The 19,997-nt window shown below is 48.6% G+C and overlaps 1 protein-coding gene across 1 annotated transcript in view; it reads left to right on the plus strand.

The window, feature by feature from the left end:
* LOC136967759 (phospholipid-transporting ATPase ABCA1-like) overlaps positions 1-18,945 on the plus strand; it is a 113,229-nt gene extending 94,284 nt beyond the window's left edge. The window contains 7 exon segments of the mRNA XM_067261682.1: positions 1,335-1,476; positions 2,635-2,679; positions 2,681-2,770; positions 4,856-4,959; positions 6,357-6,449; positions 13,890-14,133; positions 18,596-18,945. Coding sequence (XP_067117783.1) covers positions 1,335-1,476; positions 2,635-2,679; positions 2,681-2,770; positions 4,856-4,959; positions 6,357-6,449; positions 13,890-14,133; positions 18,596-18,724 — 847 coding nt within the window. The 3' untranslated portion in view covers positions 18,725-18,945.
* The last annotated feature ends 1,052 nt before the right edge of the window (positions 18,946-19,997 follow it).

The following is a 19,997-nucleotide window of genomic DNA, read 5'->3' on the forward strand; positions in this document are numbered from 1 at the left end:
CCGCACTCACAGCCAGACACCAGAAAAGCCTTGTACAATCTGAGAGGCAAGAGTTTCTGTGCTCAAAAATAAGACACTTTCATCCACTCGAATGCAGCGAGTGCAGTTCTTTTTCGAGTTTTATGTCTTTCTTTCTCTCTTTTTTTTTTCTTTCTTTTTTCGAATTCTCTGGTATCTCTATGGAAACAATCGCAGACGAACGGCCATCGCCGGGTTGTTTGGCTTCACTCGGTTGTTGCTATAGTTATGTACGTGAAAAACCTGTAATTGGTTTTGTGTTCAACAAAAGCGACATTGAGCTGGATAAGGAGAGACCCAACACGGCAACGCTAATGTTAATTATGGTTGCTAACGGAGATCAAAGACAATCTCAGAGCCCACAGGGAAAGAAGAACAGACGAGGGGAGTTGACAAAAGTTCCCCCCCTACACACACTTTTTGTTGTTTTCAGATTTGAACAATGCATAAGATGTGGGGGGAACTGTCAGAATCTGAACTGTGGGAACAGCTAACAGAGAACAGCAGCATGCCCCGCACAATCTCAAATTGGTATTGTCTAAGTTTAGGTAAAGCGTGACGCAAATATAGCCACCCTGTGAGCGATTACTTCCTATTGTGTCACAGCAGGGTGACGTTTTTATGTCATTTTTAGCCCCCGCCCCCCGCACCAGCCGTCCCCCACCTTGCGTGAGGCAGATTAACTCAAGTCTCTAAAGACAGCAGGAAGCTGTGCAGTTTACCGACATGTTGTTTTATTCCCGTTTTTTATCCTTCACCTTCCAACCGAGCGACAATGACACACAAAGATGGGCCCCACGGTGTGAAGCGAACACACATGCCATAGCTCGCCTAATTTTAGACGACAGATAGTTGAGACGCAGAGTCACTAGAGACCCTCTGTTTTCCTCACACATGCACGCACAAAACAAAAGCCTTTTTTTTTTTTGGTGGGGGATTTATTTATTGCCCTTATGCCGCGCCATGTTCCATGAGTATGGAAGATGGGCCATTTTCATCGCATTACGTGCGCGAGAAGAAATACCCATCCTCAAATACCATCCTCACATCCGCTGTTCTGTAGGCCGCCGAATTGATTTCTCAATCACACCCGAATCAAAATTTGTCTCCCTTTGAAGCAAAGTGGTTATGATATGAGTGTATATGAGTGCAAGTCCCAATCACCTAAATCAGCCTGAAGGAATCTGATAAACTGCAGGTTGAATACAATAAATGAGCAGAGCACAGCAGAACATATGTGTTTTTCTACATTTGCAGAACCACATTTCGAGCGCGGCCGAAGGAAACCCTCTAACGCCTGTCTCTCCCCCCTTCAGCATCCGCACGCAGATGCGGGACGTGCACCAGAACATGGGCTACTGCCCGCAGTTCGACGCCATCAACGACCTCCTGACCGGACGCGAGCACCTGGAGTTCTACGCCCGCCTGCGCGGCGTAGCGGAGAAGGAGGTTGCCACGGTAACGTCTTCCTCCCTTCAGACTCCCGACCTTTGCCCCCGGATGGGACGTGTCCAGTCGGGCGTACGCCATTGGCGTTCCGGTGTCGGGAGGCTCGGCATTGATTTAATTTGCCGCTGCGGGGAGCGCCTCGCGTATGTTGGTATGGAGACAGAAAACAAGACAGATAGACAGCGAGCCATGGGGGTGCGCTAAATATCTAAACACCGGACTGACACCCGTTGTTATTGGCGAAATATGTACTGTAATCTAACAGGGAAACTGGCATATCATGAAGTTTGCCTTTGCGGCGAACAACACTTCTGTTTGAGAAGTTTTGCCCCCCCCCGTCTCACAGTGGCAGGAGTTTTCCAGAAGCACCACAGAAGTGTGGACAGCCCCTATAGTGGACTAGCGCAGACTAAAGAGATAGATCACCTCAATGGAAGCAGCCATATATTATAAATAAGGGTAGCTGGTTGAAGATTGCTGGCCACAGGGTAACGTCGTTCTATTATTCACCAGGCCCCAGTAGTATGGGCAGCTCCAGCCTGCCTCCACCCCACCCCCCTTCCCCCTCAACAGCACCAAGATCAAAAGGGAAGAAGCCTAGCCTCCAGGCCCCCCCACCTCCTCCCCACAGCCCCATCCAGGCCCTCTCACCACTAGCCAGGCCTTTGATCTAGGAGGAGCACCTCGGGGGCACTGGGACCCAGTTTCATGCCGTCAGCACCGAGCCCAAGGCAGTCAATAGGACCAACAGTGGCCATTTTGGCTCTGCATTCCCAACAGGAAGCTGTCAAGTTTGCAACATTGTTAGAGGGGACGTGTCAATTCACTGTAAATTAATGCTTGGCTGGGTTGGGGTGGAGCCTCTGGAAGGTTGTGGTTGTTGTGATGGAGTTTTTGGAAGTTTCCCCTCTGGCGAATGTTTTGAGAGGGGCTGCTGTTGTGGCCCTCTGGCCCACCATGCCTCACCGTGGTGGGCCCAGGATCAAGGTTGTGTGTGGGGACTTCCAAACAACATGCCTGCTCATCCGAGAAACTCCCAACGACCATAAATCAGGTTCCGGATTGACTGCAATAACTGCGTGTGCATGTGTGTAAACGCGTTTCTATGTGCATGAGCAAAAAATTACAGTACCATTTCCAGAGAATGAGTGTGTTTTTATTGATTAGGTTGCCGAATGGGGGATCCAAAAGCTGGGCCTTCTCAAATATTCCAAACAAGTCGGCCGGAACCTACAGCGGCGGGAACAAACGCAAGCTCTCCACCGCCATGGCTCTGATTGGCTGCCCCCCCGTGGTCTTCCTGGTAAGAAGGCGGGCCCCAGGCTGAGATGAGAAGCACCTTGCTGCAAACTAAACCAATAATCACAGTTAAAGTAGAGGCTGAATAAAGAGCTTTGTTATTTCTGCACAACAACATAATTGAACTATTGGGGTTTATAGCTGTTGACCCTTACTAAGACGTTAGAGTCTGTAGTTATTACTCATAAGTATTGTGGTTTGACGCAAAAGAGGCAAATTATTCAAAAAAATGTAGTATTTCTCTTTTCTTTGGCAGTTAGGCTATTTTTGCTGTAACAATGCATTTGAACATGCACAGCACTTAAGCCAATTACAATTTGAATTCATATTTGTTTGCTTTTCACTAGAGAATGAAAATAAAAGGTAGCAGAGATTGTAGGGGTTTTCTGGAGAGGCTATTTGGTATTTTCAATAAAGGAAAGATAGTTTGATCCTCCATTTGTTTTCATCCTACTATCAAATCCTTATTGGATTTCCTGGAGGATTAGAAGTAAATTACAAGTAAGATGGAAAAGGGCTCAGTATTTCGAGGGTCAGCCTCTGGTCACAATTCTAATTTATTTTTCATAGACTGCTCAATCTCGTTCTGAGTTTAAAGCATACAGATCGCTGTTTGTCTGCTATTTAGAACATTCTGGTGGGCCTTTAACAAGGAAGCTTAGTGGCACTGGCGATATTCTAGAATGGTTTTTTATCATGGAGAGAACATGGAACCTTGATTGGGCCTCATGCCATCCCTTTACGATGAGGGAAGTCTATTTATTTTGACAGGGATTAAACGCATGGTTGGTAGAATAACTTGTTTACAAGTCAGTGACCTTAAAGGTTATCGCAAAGTACTGTCATTGAAATCTTATCTTTTCGTTTTCAAAACGCAAATTCAAACAGACTCCCGTGAGATCTTGTTTTGCTCTAGCTACATACCTGGGTTTGTTCGCACCGTCTACACAGAGTGCACACAGAATAACATGGAATAAACACAGTCATAGGAAAATAAACTCAAAGCCACATGCTGTTGCCCAGATGGCTTACTGTGTTTCTGTCAGCAAGCTAGGTCTGATTTTGAGTTAGAGACTGTGTCTGTTCTGTGTGGTATAGAACATCGAATCATGCCCCGGCTGGCTTAAGGCACCCTGGAACCCCCGGATTTGCGCAGCGGACACAGTCGGCATGGCGATGTGGATCCCTTGTGGGATTTGTCTGAGGTACTGGCAGGCCTGGAACACAGGCAATGGACTGAGTCCTGCCTCCCTCCCTAATCGTGCATGGGCAGACTAGCCCGAGGACTGACTGAGACATGGAGAGTGTGGTGATTGTGTGTGTATGTGTTCGTGAGAGAGAGAGGGAATGTCAGGAGAGTGTGTGTGTGTGTGTGTGTGTGTGCCGTGCGTATGTCACGTCGAGAGTGCCAGCTCTCGTGCACAAAATTCCCGTGCACATTTTCTATGCTTTCAGTTCGTGTACACAACAAGTGAGTCAATGTGCATGCATATGTCGTCCGTCTGTGTGTGTCTGGTCTGACACACAGAGGGAGAGAGGGAGGGAGGGAGGGAGGGAGAGAGGGAGAGAGGAGAGAGAGAGAGAGAGTGAGAGAGAGAGAGAGAGAGAGAGAGAGAGAGAGAAGAGAGAGAGAGAGAGAGAGAGAGGTCTTGTGTGAATTCATTTGGCTGCCTCTGAAAGTGTCTGGACCCTCCGGGCTCCCTCTAGTCTCCCGGCAGCTCTCTGAATGTAAAGCTCCTCTGCTCGGCTTTGATCTCACTGTCAGTGTCACAGAAGCCTGCCCAAACATAAGCACACTTTCATGTGAAAACGGTACGAAAAAGCTGTTATAGGGCAGCCAATTACAGAGTCGTTCCAAAAGTGGTCTCCAGTCAAAAGTTGGTCAAACGTTTGTCACCATGACACTTATTTAATGCACTAAAACTTTGAAATGTCTCGACAGGTAACTGTTACCATAATGTATGTCTATACTGTATGTCAAGACAGTAAGTCCTGTCTATATAACGTATGACTATACTGTACAATAAGACACCTTAAGATGGCTTTTGAGACATGCGTGGAGGTGATGTTTGGTGTCATGTGACTTCAGGACGAGCCGACAACAGGAATGGACCCCAAAGCTCGCAGGTTCCTGTGGGACTGCATCCTGAGTGTCATCAAAGAAGGACGCTCGGTCATTCTGACGTCGCACAGGTGACCCACACCAAAACACACCGGCAAGATTCCATACAGTGTGCATTTCATATACGGTACTAGACTGCGGGTGACTTACATTTTGACGTGTATTCCGAGGATCTGGAAACGATAGAGGGTTATAACTCCGGTTATACTCTCCATGACGCGAGGAACCTACAAGTCTCGTTGATCCGTTTTACGTTTGCCCAAATCCACACGCATTCCCAAATCCCAAATTCAGTTGGATTTACAGCAGACAGGAGGGGAACAGTATTTGTACGTTACAGCTCGGAATTCATCATCCATCCCCCCCCCCCCCCCCCCTCCCATCTTCAGCAGCCCCAGAAAACAAAGGGGATTTGTTGTCTCAGCGTCGACGCCTGACTTGCGTCCAATCGTCCATGTCGACAGCAGGTGCTTTTGTTTGTCAAGCGGACATTCACCAGGTTTTACAAAGTCATAATCCTAATGACGCCATCCTTCATCCTCCAACCAAGACGGCGGCGGGAGAGAGGCAAAGAGGCAGGAGGAACGCAGCGTACCAGAGAATGGAACTCTGCAGATGTTCTACACCTCCCTGCCTAATTACTCTATTTGTCGTGGGGTGGGCCCAGGGGTGTCGGACGGAGGAGATATGAACAAATGACCACGCGGGGGGGGGGGGGGGGGGGGGGGGGGGTCGTGAAGCATGCCATTACCCAAGTGGGAGGCGGGGAAAGCGGATTTGGTCTAATGCTTGCGTTGTTAAATGAATCACGGGAGGGTAGATATTCATAATCAACGCACGCTTGCAACTCATCTGCATAGTTTACCTGGAAACCGTGCCAGGTGCGTAGGTTGGCCTGGTTCACACAGAGAGCAAATGCTCTGTTTTGGTGCGACATCAAATTGAACTTGGTCCTTGAATTTGAATGAAAATAAACATGTTTAAACCCCTGTTTCCCCTGAAATTGATCCATATCCCTGTTCCTCTCTGTTCCTCCCTGTCCTCCTGCTCTCCCTGTCCTCCTTGTTCTCCTGTTCCTCCCTGTCCTCCTTGTTCTCCTGTTCCTCCCTGTCCTCATGTTCCTCCCTGTCCTCCTGTTCCTCCCTGTCCTCCTGTTCCTCCCTGGTTCTCCCTGTTCCTCCTGTTCCTCCTGTTCCTCCCTGGTTCTCCCTGTTCTCCCTGTTCCTCCTTGTCCTCCTGTTCCTCCTTGTCCTCCTGTTCCTCCCTGTCCTCCTGTTCCTCCTTGTCCTCCTGTTCCTCCCTGTCCTCCTGTTCCTCCTTGTCCTCCTGTTCCTCCCTGTCCTCCTGTTCCTCCCTGTCCTCCTGTTCCTCCCTGTCCTCCTGTTCCTCCTTGTCCTCCTGTTCCTCCCTGTCCTCCTGTTCCTCCCTGTCCTGCTGTTCCTCTCTGTTCCTCCCTGTCCTCCTGCAGCATGGAGGAGTGTGAGGCTCTGTGCACCCGCATGGCCATCATGGTGAACGGACGCTTCATGTGTCTGGGCAGCATCCAGCACCTGAAGAGCAGGTAGGCTCCACACGGACACAACCTCAGTCAAGGCTTTGCAATGATAATCCTGATGACGGTGGCTTTCTCCAAACGCTTTCCTCCCTCCCCCTAAAGTGTGTGGCAGGTAGTGCCTGTTTATGCTCAATCGTGCTCCGACTACCCACCCAGGACACTCTCTACTAAAAAGGAAACGGAACTCCATTAAACGAAACAAAGCGGGTTTTATATGTTGTTGTAAAGAGTGTGTAACTACACAAACGGGGAAAGGGACTCTTTATTTGATTATGAGAGGGCAAGGCACTATCCCTGAGGCTCATGGGTAATTTGTGGCCATGACTCCCTTGTCCCCCATTTATGGTATTTTGTTCTAACCTTGTCTCAGACAAGCTGAATGGTACGGTTGCCTTTTCTACCTTGCATCTCCTGCCAATTAAACTTGACTTCTTTGAACATTATAGGATATTTGTTTTTTTTAAGTCGTTTTCAGTTTCGTTCTTTTTCATACCGGCCGTGTATCTGCAATTCTCCAATAGGAATCAACTTCTTTCTGCGTCACGGCTGTTGGACTAAACCATTCGAAACATCCATCTGCTGTACTAAACGTCGCTTTAAATATCTGCCTTCCTCTTTGTGGTTGTGAATCTTCTTTAACTCCTCCATCTTAACACAGCCACTCTTAATGGCCTTTATTTTAGCCTCTTAATACATTTTGCCAGGTCTCGATTACCAATTTCACCTGACCTTAACTCATAGCACTTAACTATGCTCTCTGGTATTCACCTGACATTTTCCTGGCCACCCCCGTGCCCCGGCACCCAGTCGGGTGGTAGGGGCCATGCATTAGATCAGGGCCACCTCTCTGACATTATTACAGCTGCGAGTGTCTGATCATCCATAGACGGAGAACGTTGCACAGGAAAAAGGGAGAGTGTTCACGTGCGTGCATGGAGGAGAGGGTGTATAGTGAGAGCAGTGTGATCGTGTTGTGGGAGAGAGTGTGTGTGTGCGCGTGCACGTGGGGGAGAGTGTGTGCAGAGAGAGCAACGTGAGCTGTGACGGTGCCACACTTTCAGCCGGGGAGGGAGGGGCGTGGGGGGGGGGATGTGACGACCAACACCTCACCAGGTGTCCGGGGCAGAATGGACCATTTGTCAAAAACAGGAGAATGGAGGGGGGCGGTCGGGGGTGGGTGTCCTGGTGTTTTTCCCGTGAGACGCCATATATATATATATATATATATATATATATATATATATATATATATATATATATATATATATATATATATATATAAAAAAGGGACAGCAGGAGAAGCCTTGTCAAGGATACCTTCTCAGATTTGAACCATAGTCACTTCCTCTCCGAGGCTCTTGTCGCTTACGTCGCCAGGAAAGGGGAGGGGGTGCAGTAAGAGGTGGACGAGAGAGGGAGCAAGGGAGGGAGGGAGGGAGGCTGAGAGGAGGGGAGGGAGGGAGAGAGAGAGGGGGGGAGAGGCTGAGGGGAGGGAGGGAGAGAGAGAGCACAAGGTAGGGAGGGAGAGAGAGAGGGGGGGAGAGGCTGAGGGGAGGGAGGGAGAGAGAGGGGGAGAGGCTGAGGGGAAGGAGGGAGGGAGAGAGAGAGCACAAGGTAGGGAGGTAGAGAGAGGGGGAGAGGCTGAGGGGAAAGAGGGAGAGAGAGCACAAGGTAGGGAGGGAGAGAGAGGGGGAGAGGCTGAGGGGACGGAGGGAGAGAGCACAAGGTAGGGAGGGAGGGAGAGAGGGGGGAGAGGCTGAGGGGAGGAAGGGAGAGAGAGAGGGGGAGAGGCTGAGGGGAGGGAGGGAGAGAGAGAGAGGGGGAGAGGCTGAGGGGAGGGAGGGAGAGAGAGAGAGAGCACAAGGTAGGGAGGGAGGGAGAGAGAGAGAGAGAGGGGGAGAGGCTGAGGGGAGGGAGGGAGAGAGAGAGGGGGAGAGGGGTGTGCCGCCCCTCCCTCCCAGATGTTAGGATAATGGACAGATCCTCCGTGTCAATTACATCCCGCCCTCACGAGACGGGAAACGCAGCCACGGAAATCATTTCATGAACACCACGGGAGCGCAGGGAAGGTGAACGGAAGAAGGAACAGGAGGAGGGAGAGGGGGAAGGAAGGAGGGAGCGAGGGAGGGAAGGAAGGACAGGAGAGGGTTAACAAGCTCTCTGCTATCTCTCCAGCGTGTCACACCACACAAATCACTCACTTCGGAGAGATAAACAGAGAGTGAGGAATCCATTGATGTTTCTTTTTTCCCCTCCCTTTTCCTCGTGGTAATTGAAGTCCTGTGAAAAGGTTGTTGGGGGGAGGGGTGGGGGGGGGGGGGTACTTTAGAAGGTAACGATATTGCTTGGTTCGCACAGACACAGTGAATAATTTCCAATTAAGCGTCCCTATCTGGTCGGCAGTCGCTGTAATTAATGTTTCATGAGGTGTGGGCTTTGGTAATGACCGAAAAGGCAATTAAGGGACTGTCTGTTCGGTTTTCGTTCCTCCTTGCCACCCCGCCATGCACGCACCTGAGAAATGCACCCCCCCCCCCCCCCCCCCGCCCCCTCGTCAGCGATGAGGACGGACACCCAGAACCCGCCAGGAGGGCAGCCGATGGCGTGTGACCCAGGGGCCTTCTCACGCCGATCGCGGGTGACACGCGGCCCAACTCCATCCGCTGCCGTCGGCCTGTCTCTCCGTTACGCCGCCGCTCGCTTCACCCCGACCAGGCTCGCGTCACGCCGAGGTGACGGACTTCCCGCCACGTTTTGCTATTACCCGAGCGGCCGTCGATTCGGCGGAGAGGAACATTTCCATTAAGCTACCTGGGGGTGTGTGGCGGGGCGAGGGGCAGAATGCCAGCGGTGCGTCTGACCTGTATAGATGATGGTGGTTTTTCTCCCCCCTCCCAGTCCCCCCCCCCCCCTTCCTCCATCCCTTCATCTCAGCCCGAGGGAGAGTGCTGAGTCTCACTGCAGGGGTGGGAGCTCTCACATGCTGACCCCCTGTGGGGTGTGTGTAATACACGCTAGCCCCTCATCCACCACTCGCCCCCTCCCCTCCTTATCCTACGCCCGTCTCCTCTGCTCATCTACCTCCTGTCCTGCCAAAACCTCTTGCCACATTACACTCATTTATTCTCTCTCCCTCTCCCCTGCACTCTCTCTCCCTCTCTCCCACTTTCTCTTTTTCTCTCTTTCTCTAGCACTCTCTCTAGCACCCTCTCCCACTCTCTCTCTCTCTCTCTCCCTAGCACTTTCTCTCCCTCTCTCTCAGGTTCTGTCTCTCCTATTTTTTCTCTTTCCCGCTCCCTAGCACTTGTCTCTCTCTCTCCCCCTCTCTCTCTGGTGGCCAGGGCTCGCCCGGCCCGCTGAAGAGCTTGTTAGTGCTGCCCTCTCCAGGACGTCCGTGAGCAAGTCTTTACGACGGCGCTGCCTGTCAGCCAGCCTTACAGCAGCGCTGGCCCTCCTGTATATCAATCAGGCTTAAACAGGACAGACTGAGACAGTGGGAGCCTCTTAAGGTGGGTTAGGGGGCATCGGACGCCATATTGAACACGCTCCTTCATAGTCCATCTCTGTGATTGTTGGGTTGTGAAAAAAGACGGCACCACCACCTTCACCCCTCCCATCGACTCGATGCAATGCGTTTTCTGTCAATCGCTCACAGGGGTTAGGAATATATATGAAAGCTACAGCCATAAGAAAAGGGGAAATGAATGAATGGCCGTAAAGTTTTTTTTTTTTCTTCTCACTTTACAATCCGGAGAGCTCCCAGGTGTTAAGTAAACCGAAATGGAGTGCACTGCCAATAAACAAGTGCCCGAGAAAGCCCCCCTTCCTGTAAACTCGTCAAGCCGAGAACTCGGAGCGCCACGCAGTTTCTCTCTTTTCTTTCCTGACAGCCATCTCTCATATTGCTAGTCTGCTTATCGAGGCTCTTTCAGTGGGCACACACGCACTGTAGGGCCTGCATCAGGAACTTTCTTTTCCTCCCCTCGCTCACTATGAGGGGGGACTGAGATGAAAAAAGAAACTGCAAAGTGCCTTTAATGCATTAAGGCAATACGGCTCAGAGTTTTATAAGACCGCGTAGAAAGTTTGGATCAATCCTGTTGAGGACTCCAGTAAATAAAGTCTCCTCCTTTGTGGATTGACTCAGGTGCACTGTGGCTAAGTGTCTGTCAGTCGCTCAGACGGATGGGCAAATAATGCTGCTCGCACTTTACAGTGAAACAGCGTTGGAGCTGCAATTAATACCGCCTGTGGTGGACAGATACTCCAAATCCCATGAGGCCGTTGGTGGGAGGACTTGAGTCCACACGTGAACTGTTCCTGTGTGCCCAAGTGCTCAAGAATGGCCAGCTGTAAAAGAACGAGCATGCGCATGCAGTGTATCCTTGCCCATTGTCACAAATGGGCATGGTTACATTTTAGACAGTGCATGTCCTGTACGGACTGTGTGTGCGTGTGACCAGGCTTGAATAAAACATGGCGGCGCTCCATCCCTCCAGCCGTTGCCCGTGGCGGCGCCATCCACAGCTCTGCCCGGCAAGCCCACCGAGACCCCAGGGAGTCACCTCCAGCCTCGGATCCAAACTGTTCACGCCGCTAGCCCTGGGTGTGACTCCCTCCCCCTCCACACGTAAAATACGGCGGTAGTCAACTACTCGGGTGGGGGTGACCTTCCTGTTGTCCCCGGTCACGGGGGGAACGTGCGGTGTCTTGGTCCTCCCCCTCGTCTCCGAGGCTGGCTGTTATTTGTTGGAAATGACACGGAGCGTGGGCTCTCCTGCCGGGCTGAGAGGATTGTAATCAGGGAGCAGAAGCGCCGGCGGGGTCAGGGGCACCACCACACTGAAGGGTCCGGTCGCCAGACTGACACAACATCCCATTAGCGGAGACCGCCTTCATTTGTCCACGGGAAGAGGGTGGGGGGGGGGAAGAAATGACATCTTAAAGGTATTCGGCACGGATGTCAGGGAGAGGTTTCTGTCGAGGGCCAGCCGGGTGCTCGTTCAATATTCATGCAGCTACCTCTGCTCCTGGTACGCTGTGTTGTGGTGACCCACTGTGATCAGTTGTTTCACATCTCGCTCTCATGAGGCAGGCTCGTGAATACAGCTTGTTTAGGGAACCAACGCCGGGAGGAATGAATAAAAAGAAAAGCATTCACCTCCTGCTGCGTTCCCTTTTAGCCCAGACTTGTGACGGGGAGGGAGACAAAAACATAGCGGGGCGAGAACTAGAGAGAGCTAATTGATGTGCCCTTAACAGGCATCGGCGCGCCAAGTTTTATTGCCGCGGTCGACAGACGCCCTTCAGCGATGCTCTGCAAAATACGTCTGGAGCGTTCCATCGCTGCTAAATCGTCGCCGGTCCTCTTGATTGGGTGGTGAATTGAGCTTGATGAGGGCGGCTAGAAACGGGGAGGGATGTGCAATAACAACGACTCGATGCTTTTGTGTTTTGTTAACTTTGCGGTTTGTGCACGACCTATGCATGGGCCGACTGAAACGCTGAGCTGGCAAAGGAATTAGATGGGTGATGTTTTGATTAAGTTTGAGAGGTTGTGGGTAACCTTTTTTAAATTCCATTACTCTTTTAGTGTTTCGCTGTTTGGGTGTTTTGCCGGTGAGTGCTTCAAACGTTGCATCTCCTCAGTGACCTGACAGAATTATGATCCCCTTGCCGTCTCTGAGCCATCTTGTTACTAGATGACTTACCTCCTTTTCACAAGGCCTGTATCCAACTGACCGGCCCCCCTCGCTCGGCCCCCTGGGAAACAGAGGCTGCCCATTCACCATAACTCTAATTGCCACTGAGGGAGCCCCTGCCTGCTCCTACACGTAGCACTTACCAGGCACAATGGACACTTCCATGAGTAAATGTAACATTAAGGGATTAATTAGGTAGAAAACAACGGGTCATAAGAGCGCTAACGACAAAATAACAAGGCAAAGTGTCTTGCTTCTGTGCACGCTAGACTTAGCATTATCCAAGGACTATTGCTGAACGTTAATTATTGGGTTGTTTTTAGCACTCTGTGAAGTATTTTATCCACCAATAAGCATCTGCTTTTTATGCCTGGCCCTGGTTTTTGAATATTTATTATCTAGGAAACAAGCAATTTTATTTAGTCATGTAACCAGATTGGTGCGTTTTGATAATGGGTGTTTAAAAATGTACATTTAGCAAGCTGATGACTTTACACTCATGACTCTTCTCTTACAAGTGATTAACTTGCCAAGGTCTTTGTAATGTAATGTTTTGTTTATACATTGAGTACCTTCTTTGGAGACATGGGCTTAATGAGAAACCACAGTCATTTGTGCCAGCGCTAACCTCCAAGCACATAATTAATCTTCATTGCCACCTTCCTCTTCAATTAATTTGAGGTTTCACAAAAAACCTCAAACTGACGTTTTGTATCTTATTTGTATCTTCTCAGGCCTCACTGAGGTGTGTAGTTAGTGGTCATGCGACTCTTTCTGAATACGTTTCGTTTTTCAAGCATAGAGTCAGGAAAAACACATCCATGGGAAATGTCTTACCTTCAGCCTGCGATGTCCAGCAGCTCAGCCCGTCGAAGCGGTCATGACACGGTCCCCCATCCGGTCCCCCTCCCACTGTGCCCAGGGGGCGAGCCTCCTGGAGCAGCTCCCACAACAGCTTTCAGTGCTTCGGTCTAAATGGAAGCGCTGACGTCAGTCCTCCCGGCGCGTGCACCTGATCAACAAGCACAAGCCGTGCAGGGATAAGTGGACAGAGAGGGTGGGGGGGGGGGGGCTCATCCCTTCAGACGAAAGCCTGGCGGATGTTCCGGCACGCAATCTTGCGGTCTCACGCCTCTCTCCAGCTCTTTGCCTCTCTTTCTCCCCCTCCCTCCCTCTCTCGCTCACCTCCTCGTCGAGGCACCTGCTCCTCGACTCTGTGCACCCCGACACGCCGGGAGCTTTCAGCCAGCCGGGGAAATTAAGATCAATTATACATCCTCTCCCTCCCTCCCTCCCTCCCTCACTGCAGTCCTCCATCCCTCCCTTCCCAGCCCCCCCTGCGATAGCCGTGCACATGCAGCTACTGTGTCATGCCACATACAGAGAAGGGGAACTGCAAGCACTTTATCTAGTCTCCCTAGTCAGAACTGTGAACTTTACCTCGGATGTACGACGCGGTACTTTGTGCATGTTTGAAAAGCTACAATTGCTACCGCGGAGCAGTCCGAAATAGATTGGGAAAACACTCTTTTCTTGTGTCTGTGACTGAACTCGTATCTGCTTAAGTCAGTCCTCCCTTGGTTGATGCTTGTGTTTGTCCATGTCAGTCTTCTTCATGACATCTTCAAACAAATCCGCTTTTCCTTCTCTGCATAGTCGTGTACGTACATCACTGTGTCTGTGTGTTGCGCTGTCACCGCCCCAGGTAATATATATGTGTGTGTGTGTGTGTGTGTGGCATCAGGTTCGGCGAAGGCTACACACTGATCGTGCGCGTCGGAGGGTCTCCGCCTACCCTGGCCCCCGTGGAGGAGTTTGTCCAGGAGACCTTCCCCGGCAGCGTCCTGAAGGAGAAGCACCACAACACCCTGCAGTACCAGCTCCCGCACAGCGAGGGCGCCCTGGCCACCATCTTCAGCCAGTTCACCACCCACCAGGAGAGACTGGCCGTGGAGGACTACTCGGTGTCGCAGACCACCCTGGATCAGGTGCCCCCTCACCTCCTCTCATCCTTTACACATCACTGCTCGCCTTTCCTCACACTGATTTGATGTTGGCCTCTCACAGTGTCAGGCAGGTATTGAACTCGGAAGCGTGACACAGGGAGCGTTGACGTGCTTTGTAGAGACCCAGCCTTATGACCCCGGACTGTGGCCTGTATCGTCATGCAGTGTGTGTCCTTGTCACCCACAATGCTCTGCGTCTACAGTGACACTACTACTCTCTACTGTGATTATCAAGTTATCTGTAACAGTGGCACAGAGGCTTGGAAAACGGATGGTTGTAGCTCACCCGTGTCCTCCAAACCAATGCCTAGCATTCGGCTTGCTGGCCCAGTGCACAGTAGAGTCCAGTCTAACAGTCTGTCAGTCACAGGTATGAATCGAATTCCGTGACAGTCACTGCACTTGTGTTTCTGAGTGAATCTCAATCTGATGCGATCCGGCTTCTCAGCAGCGAGTGTGTGTGTGTGTCTGTACCTTAAAGGCGCTCATTAGCTCGGTAGCAGAGGACTCTGGGAAGGCGTGACTTCGGAGGAGGTCAGGAAAGGTTTGTTCGCCCGCCCCATGGGGGGGGGGGGGGGGGGGGGGTAGAGGAACTGCCTGGAAGCAAACAGCCCTCTTTATTTTTCAAGAGGCTCTCCAAGGATGTGTGTGTTATTGTGTCAAATCACCCCCCCTAAAAAAAAAAAACCCTGAATGCTGGAATGCCTTGTTGTGCAGTAGCTTCTATTTACCAGATCAGAGGGAGTAAATAAATCATAGCTAGGCTGTAAGGTCAGCATGTTAAAACACAATACTGGAGACGAGAGCAGCACTGAGACCCAGACGGTCACCTTTCAGATGTTGATTTATTGAGGGCAGTGCTGACCTATAGTGTAACGCCCGTCTTGCACTACAATTATTATTGATCGTGCATCAGACACAGGCGTCTGGGCTTGGTGTTGAAAGACTGAACAGGGCCCACGTGAACTCATGGGCCACAGGTAGGGTTTGACTGGACGGGACCTTTAGACTGAATGTTAGAATCCAAGGAGGGGGGGGGGGGGGGAGATAATCATTTTAGTATTTACCTTGAGCGATATACTGCACTATCAACATTACCCGTAGAACGCTGGGTAGAATCCTTCACACATATCCACTATTGAGATCGAAAATATACAGCTAAGCAGTTGCCGGACAGAGATTATTTGGAGTTTACAATCCAGCTTGTCATTCGATAAATCCCTAAAGAACACCGAAGTGTGCCGGAAACGGACTAGGCCTGTACTTGGAGCATGCATTTGTCCTGGGGAAGACACTGGTGCACATGGGTGAGGTTAATTGAGCATGGCTGTGTCCTTCCTCTCTCCCTCCACGCCTCGACAACCACCTAATAAACACTCAGATGCCCCCTCCATACAATAATTAATGCCCAGATCCATCTGTCATTAAGAAAATGTCACTCATCAGCACCAGAGCATGGAATGGAGGTTCTCAACCTCGCGAAGATACACTAGCTCTAGTTGATGAGGGGGAAAAACATGCATGGATTATGTGTGTGCTGTAGTATATCGAGCAGACCTTTTCACAATTTCTTTTTAAAGATCCCATGACATGCTGTTTTTGGATGCTTTTATATAGGCCTTAGTGGTCCCCGTAATACTGTATCTGAAGTTTATTTCCCAGAATTCAGCCTTGGTGCCGAATTACAGCTTCTACGAGCAGTCCCACAATGAGCTTTCCTCAGGAAGTGCTGTTGCTGTTTCTGTGTCTGTAGCTTTAAATGCTGTGAGGAAGAAAGAGGCGGGGCTAACTGCCACCCTTCGGTCGTTTGCGAGCCATGATGTCTTGAGGAAAACCAATATTGCGCTCGCACGGTCGTAGGTCATTTTCTCATTGGTGGGCCAAATTCTCTGTGCGGGCAAAGCTGAGAAAGGGGAGGAAACCTTCGCTCTTATGACATCATAAAACCAGCATTTTCAAAACCGAGCGTTTATTTTCTCAAAGGTGGAGAAGAATGCCCAGGGCTTGGTTAACACCTATCAACATTTCTAGCTACTGGGGGACCAAAGGCAAGCTTGGGGAACTCATATTAATGTTAAATAACCTCCTAAAGTGAACATTTCAGGGAGTCAGATGGCTGAGCGGTGAGGGAGTCGGGCTAGTAATCTGAAGGTTGCCAGTTCGATTCCCGGCCGTGTCAATTGACGTTGTGTCCTTGGGCAAGGCACTTCACCCTAGTTGCTTCGGGGGGAATGTCCCTGTACTTACTGTAAGTCGCTCTGGATAAGAGCGTCTGCTAAATGACTAAATGTAAATTTCATGTAATGGAACCTTTAAAGAACTATTTGAAATATATTGCTTGGGAAACATTGACAAGGAACAACCTGCCTGACGAACTGCATGTGTAGTTTTTCCTAGGTGTGTGGGTAGGACGTATTGTGGTTTCTAGATACCTAGGTACGCTTCAGCAGATGTTTCAAGCCTCTTCTCTTCAGGCAAAGTGTAGCCAGCAGCAGGGTCCAAAGGGAGACATTTTTTGTATAGTTAATTTTTTTGCATTTGTTATTGTGATAGGTCTTCTGATATGTTCACAATGTTTGTTTTGCAGACTTTGACAAAAGGTCATGGAGAGGTTTTTCCACAATCTGTTTGTTTCACGTTGGTTCATTTCCAACAAACTCAAGTCTACAGTTGGTGTAGCAAGCATCTTTTAAATGGATCTTAGGCCCAGAGTTGTCTTTCAAAAGGCATCACACACCTCCACTCTGTCTTATGTTTCCCCGGGCCGACAACTTTCTACTTCCAATTAAGATGGCAGACATTATCTGACACCAGAACAGATTGGGAGAAATCGGCAGAACAATCCCTTTCTACTGAAATGAAATACATTAGGCTGATAAAAAAACAAAAAAAAACAAGAGTTCTGCGCTTTCTCTTTGACACAGAGTTAGTAGAGGAGATATCATTTCACAAGGGGATTCAAAAGGCTGGAGGAGGGAGGTGGCTATTTGTATTATTCTCTCACGTCTGGGCAGTCTAGGAAAGATATAAAAGAGCACTTGTTTCCTGCCTAAAAGTCTACTGTATGTTTATGTGTTCTGTGCCCCAACACTTTATGGGCTGTAACTGTTGAGAAAGATATACTTCATAGGCTGGTCCTAATGGACAAGGCGGAGCAAGTGAAAGTTGCCCCATAAACTGGTTTGTTTGTAGAAAAAGAGTTGAGCATAAGTGCTTATCATTGGCTCTGGTAACGCTAGTCAGGAAACATCGAGACGTTTGTTCTCTTCAGGGACTCGTTTCCTCTTGTTTAAAAACGAAATGAAAAATATATAACTTGAATGAAATAGCAGTGCATTTTCATCTCAATTCCTGTCTTTGTTGCTGCTTTTCATGAACCAAAGGAGCTCTTTTTACACAGTGCCTTTGAAGCTATTGTTGAAGAAAAAGATCCGGTATTCAATATTGCCAGGACATGTGAACACTCAAAGACGAAACAATAAGGAACTTATAATGGATCTTTTATAAGACGCTTTGTGTCATTGAAAAGGGCAGAACACAAAAGTGGCTTGTTTTTATTTTATTATGCTTAACTAAAAGGTACAGGTTCTGGGGATGTGGTGAAGTGTACTTGTGCGCCCCTCAGTTGGGGCAGTTATTTTAGCTACATCACCTCCTAACCTATTTATTCAATTAATATCAAATGTGCATTTGGAGAAGGAAAACAGTTGTCATGGGGCATGATTACATTTTCACGTTACTAAAACACAAACCTGACATTACTGTATCTAAAACAATTATATGGAACCTTCCAGAGAGTAACAGCAACGCTTTTGGGTATGAGACGAACATTTTGACACCTTTTTCATGTCCACTCTAGTGCAAAAACTGAGGGACGAGTCAGGGTGGGAATAATACATATGTGACATAATAGCTGATGTGGAGGAAATTGGGATTGGTGTTTGTCAGGTTGAATAGATGTTCGGGGTCAGGAGAAAGTACTGTGTAAACATCTCTTGCGATGACGACAGGGAGAGCTCCACTTATCTCTCTCTCTGCCCTGAGAGGGGTCATGGGCCGGGAGCTGGGAATCTCTGAGACCGTGGTCACGTCAAGGTCTGGTTTTCACTCCAAATCTGCCAATCAAATAGGTGGAGCTCTCCCTGTCGTCATCACAAGAGATCTATTCAACCTGACAAACACAATCTACTCATCAATAGCAAACTCACATGAGAACATACTAACTAGTATCCAATGACTAGTTCTATTGATTAGTGAATAATGTAAGTACACAGGGAATCCCAATTTCCTCCACACAAGCACACTAAATATTGTTTCATGCTCAAAAACTAATACGATTCCAGAAGTGACTGAGACGCCCAGTTGTGTCCTCCAGTTTGTTCATCAGCTCTATTCAAAAGTGTCCCCCCAGTGTGTCTGACCATCTCTCCCTCACCTCGCCCAGGTCTTCGTGAACTTTGCGAAACACCAGCATGACGAGAGCGGTCCTGTGACCTACGACAACCCTGTGGACACGTCAGACGAGGTGCCCATGGAGGCCATGAAGACATCACTGGCGGCAGAAAATGTTTAAGTCCCATCACCACTTCCTGGTTTTGTGTGCTTGGTGAACCCCTTCACACCATGCCCTCAGGTCCTGGTTCCATACGCAATGTTTTTTGAGCTTTTAAGCAAATTTCCCACGTTTTAGATATATAAAATAGATGCAACTTGTAAAACAATTACGTTGAAATCTCAATTGAATTCGTCTTGTACCTTGAGCTTTTAAGAAATATTTCAGCAGTCGTGCTTTTTTAACATTACATTTAGTCATTTTTTTTTACATCTAATCTAATCTAACATCTAATGTAATGTGCAATCTGAACTCCATGCTTGTATCCAGAAATGAATTAAGTTTTTTTTAAGTGGGGATCACCAGCCAGTTTTGTTTAATGTATGCCTATTTAAATGGATCCCAAAGGAATCAAGCACAACACAGCACTTATTATTTGAGCAATAAAGGCAAAGATTTATGATATGCAAATGAGGACTTGGAACCTCATGTTAAGTCTATGCACTTCTTCGCTTAACATGTATTTTGTGCAATACCAAAATGTGTATATTTACTGCTGTGCCTACAACACAATACCTGACTCAGGAACTCCTAGCAGAAGTTAAAAGGATATGTTTATGTTTACTGTTTCAAATGGTTATGCTGCTTTTCTGGAGGGGGGGGGAGGAGTCTTTTTTTGCTGACAATATCCTTCAAGGCCTATGTCGGTCTACGAGCCCATTTGGTACTCCTCTTCTGATGGATAACTTGAGTTTTGTATGCATGCGTAATTTCGTATGTCACTCAATGCCAGTGCATTTCTATCTTGTTAAATGTGGATAAAAAAAAGACATCCTATTTGTACTGAATATTGCTTTATGCCAAGACAGATGATTAAACATTTACACAAATTGTAAAGACAAAGAGCGACTCCCGGGTTTAATTTCAAAAGTATTTGCTTCATTTGTTTAGAGATTCATTGGGCCCTGTTTAAACGTCAGTTTGATCTGTTCTGCTCGTCTTTAGTATTTGCTCTCTGCTATGGAAGTGCCTCGTTATTTATTTATTTTCTGATGTTATTTGCACCTTTTCTATGAGTCTTAAATTGCATGCCATCTTTGTTGTCACTCACATGTGTAGCTTTGACGAGGAACTCTGAATTGCACACACGACAGTTAGCCATTTCACTTAGACAGCATGATCCTTTTCTTCATAATAGACAGACAGAAAGGCATACTTTTTGTGTCAGTCTTCGTTCTGTGAGACTTTTAAAGGATTTAAAGAATATTGCTACTCTAAAACTTGACAGTCCTTT

Source organism: Osmerus mordax, chromosome 23, assembly GCF_038355195.1.
Source record: "Osmerus mordax isolate fOsmMor3 chromosome 23, fOsmMor3.pri, whole genome shotgun sequence".
NCBI lineage: Eukaryota > Metazoa > Chordata > Actinopteri > Osmeriformes > Osmeridae > Osmerus > Osmerus mordax.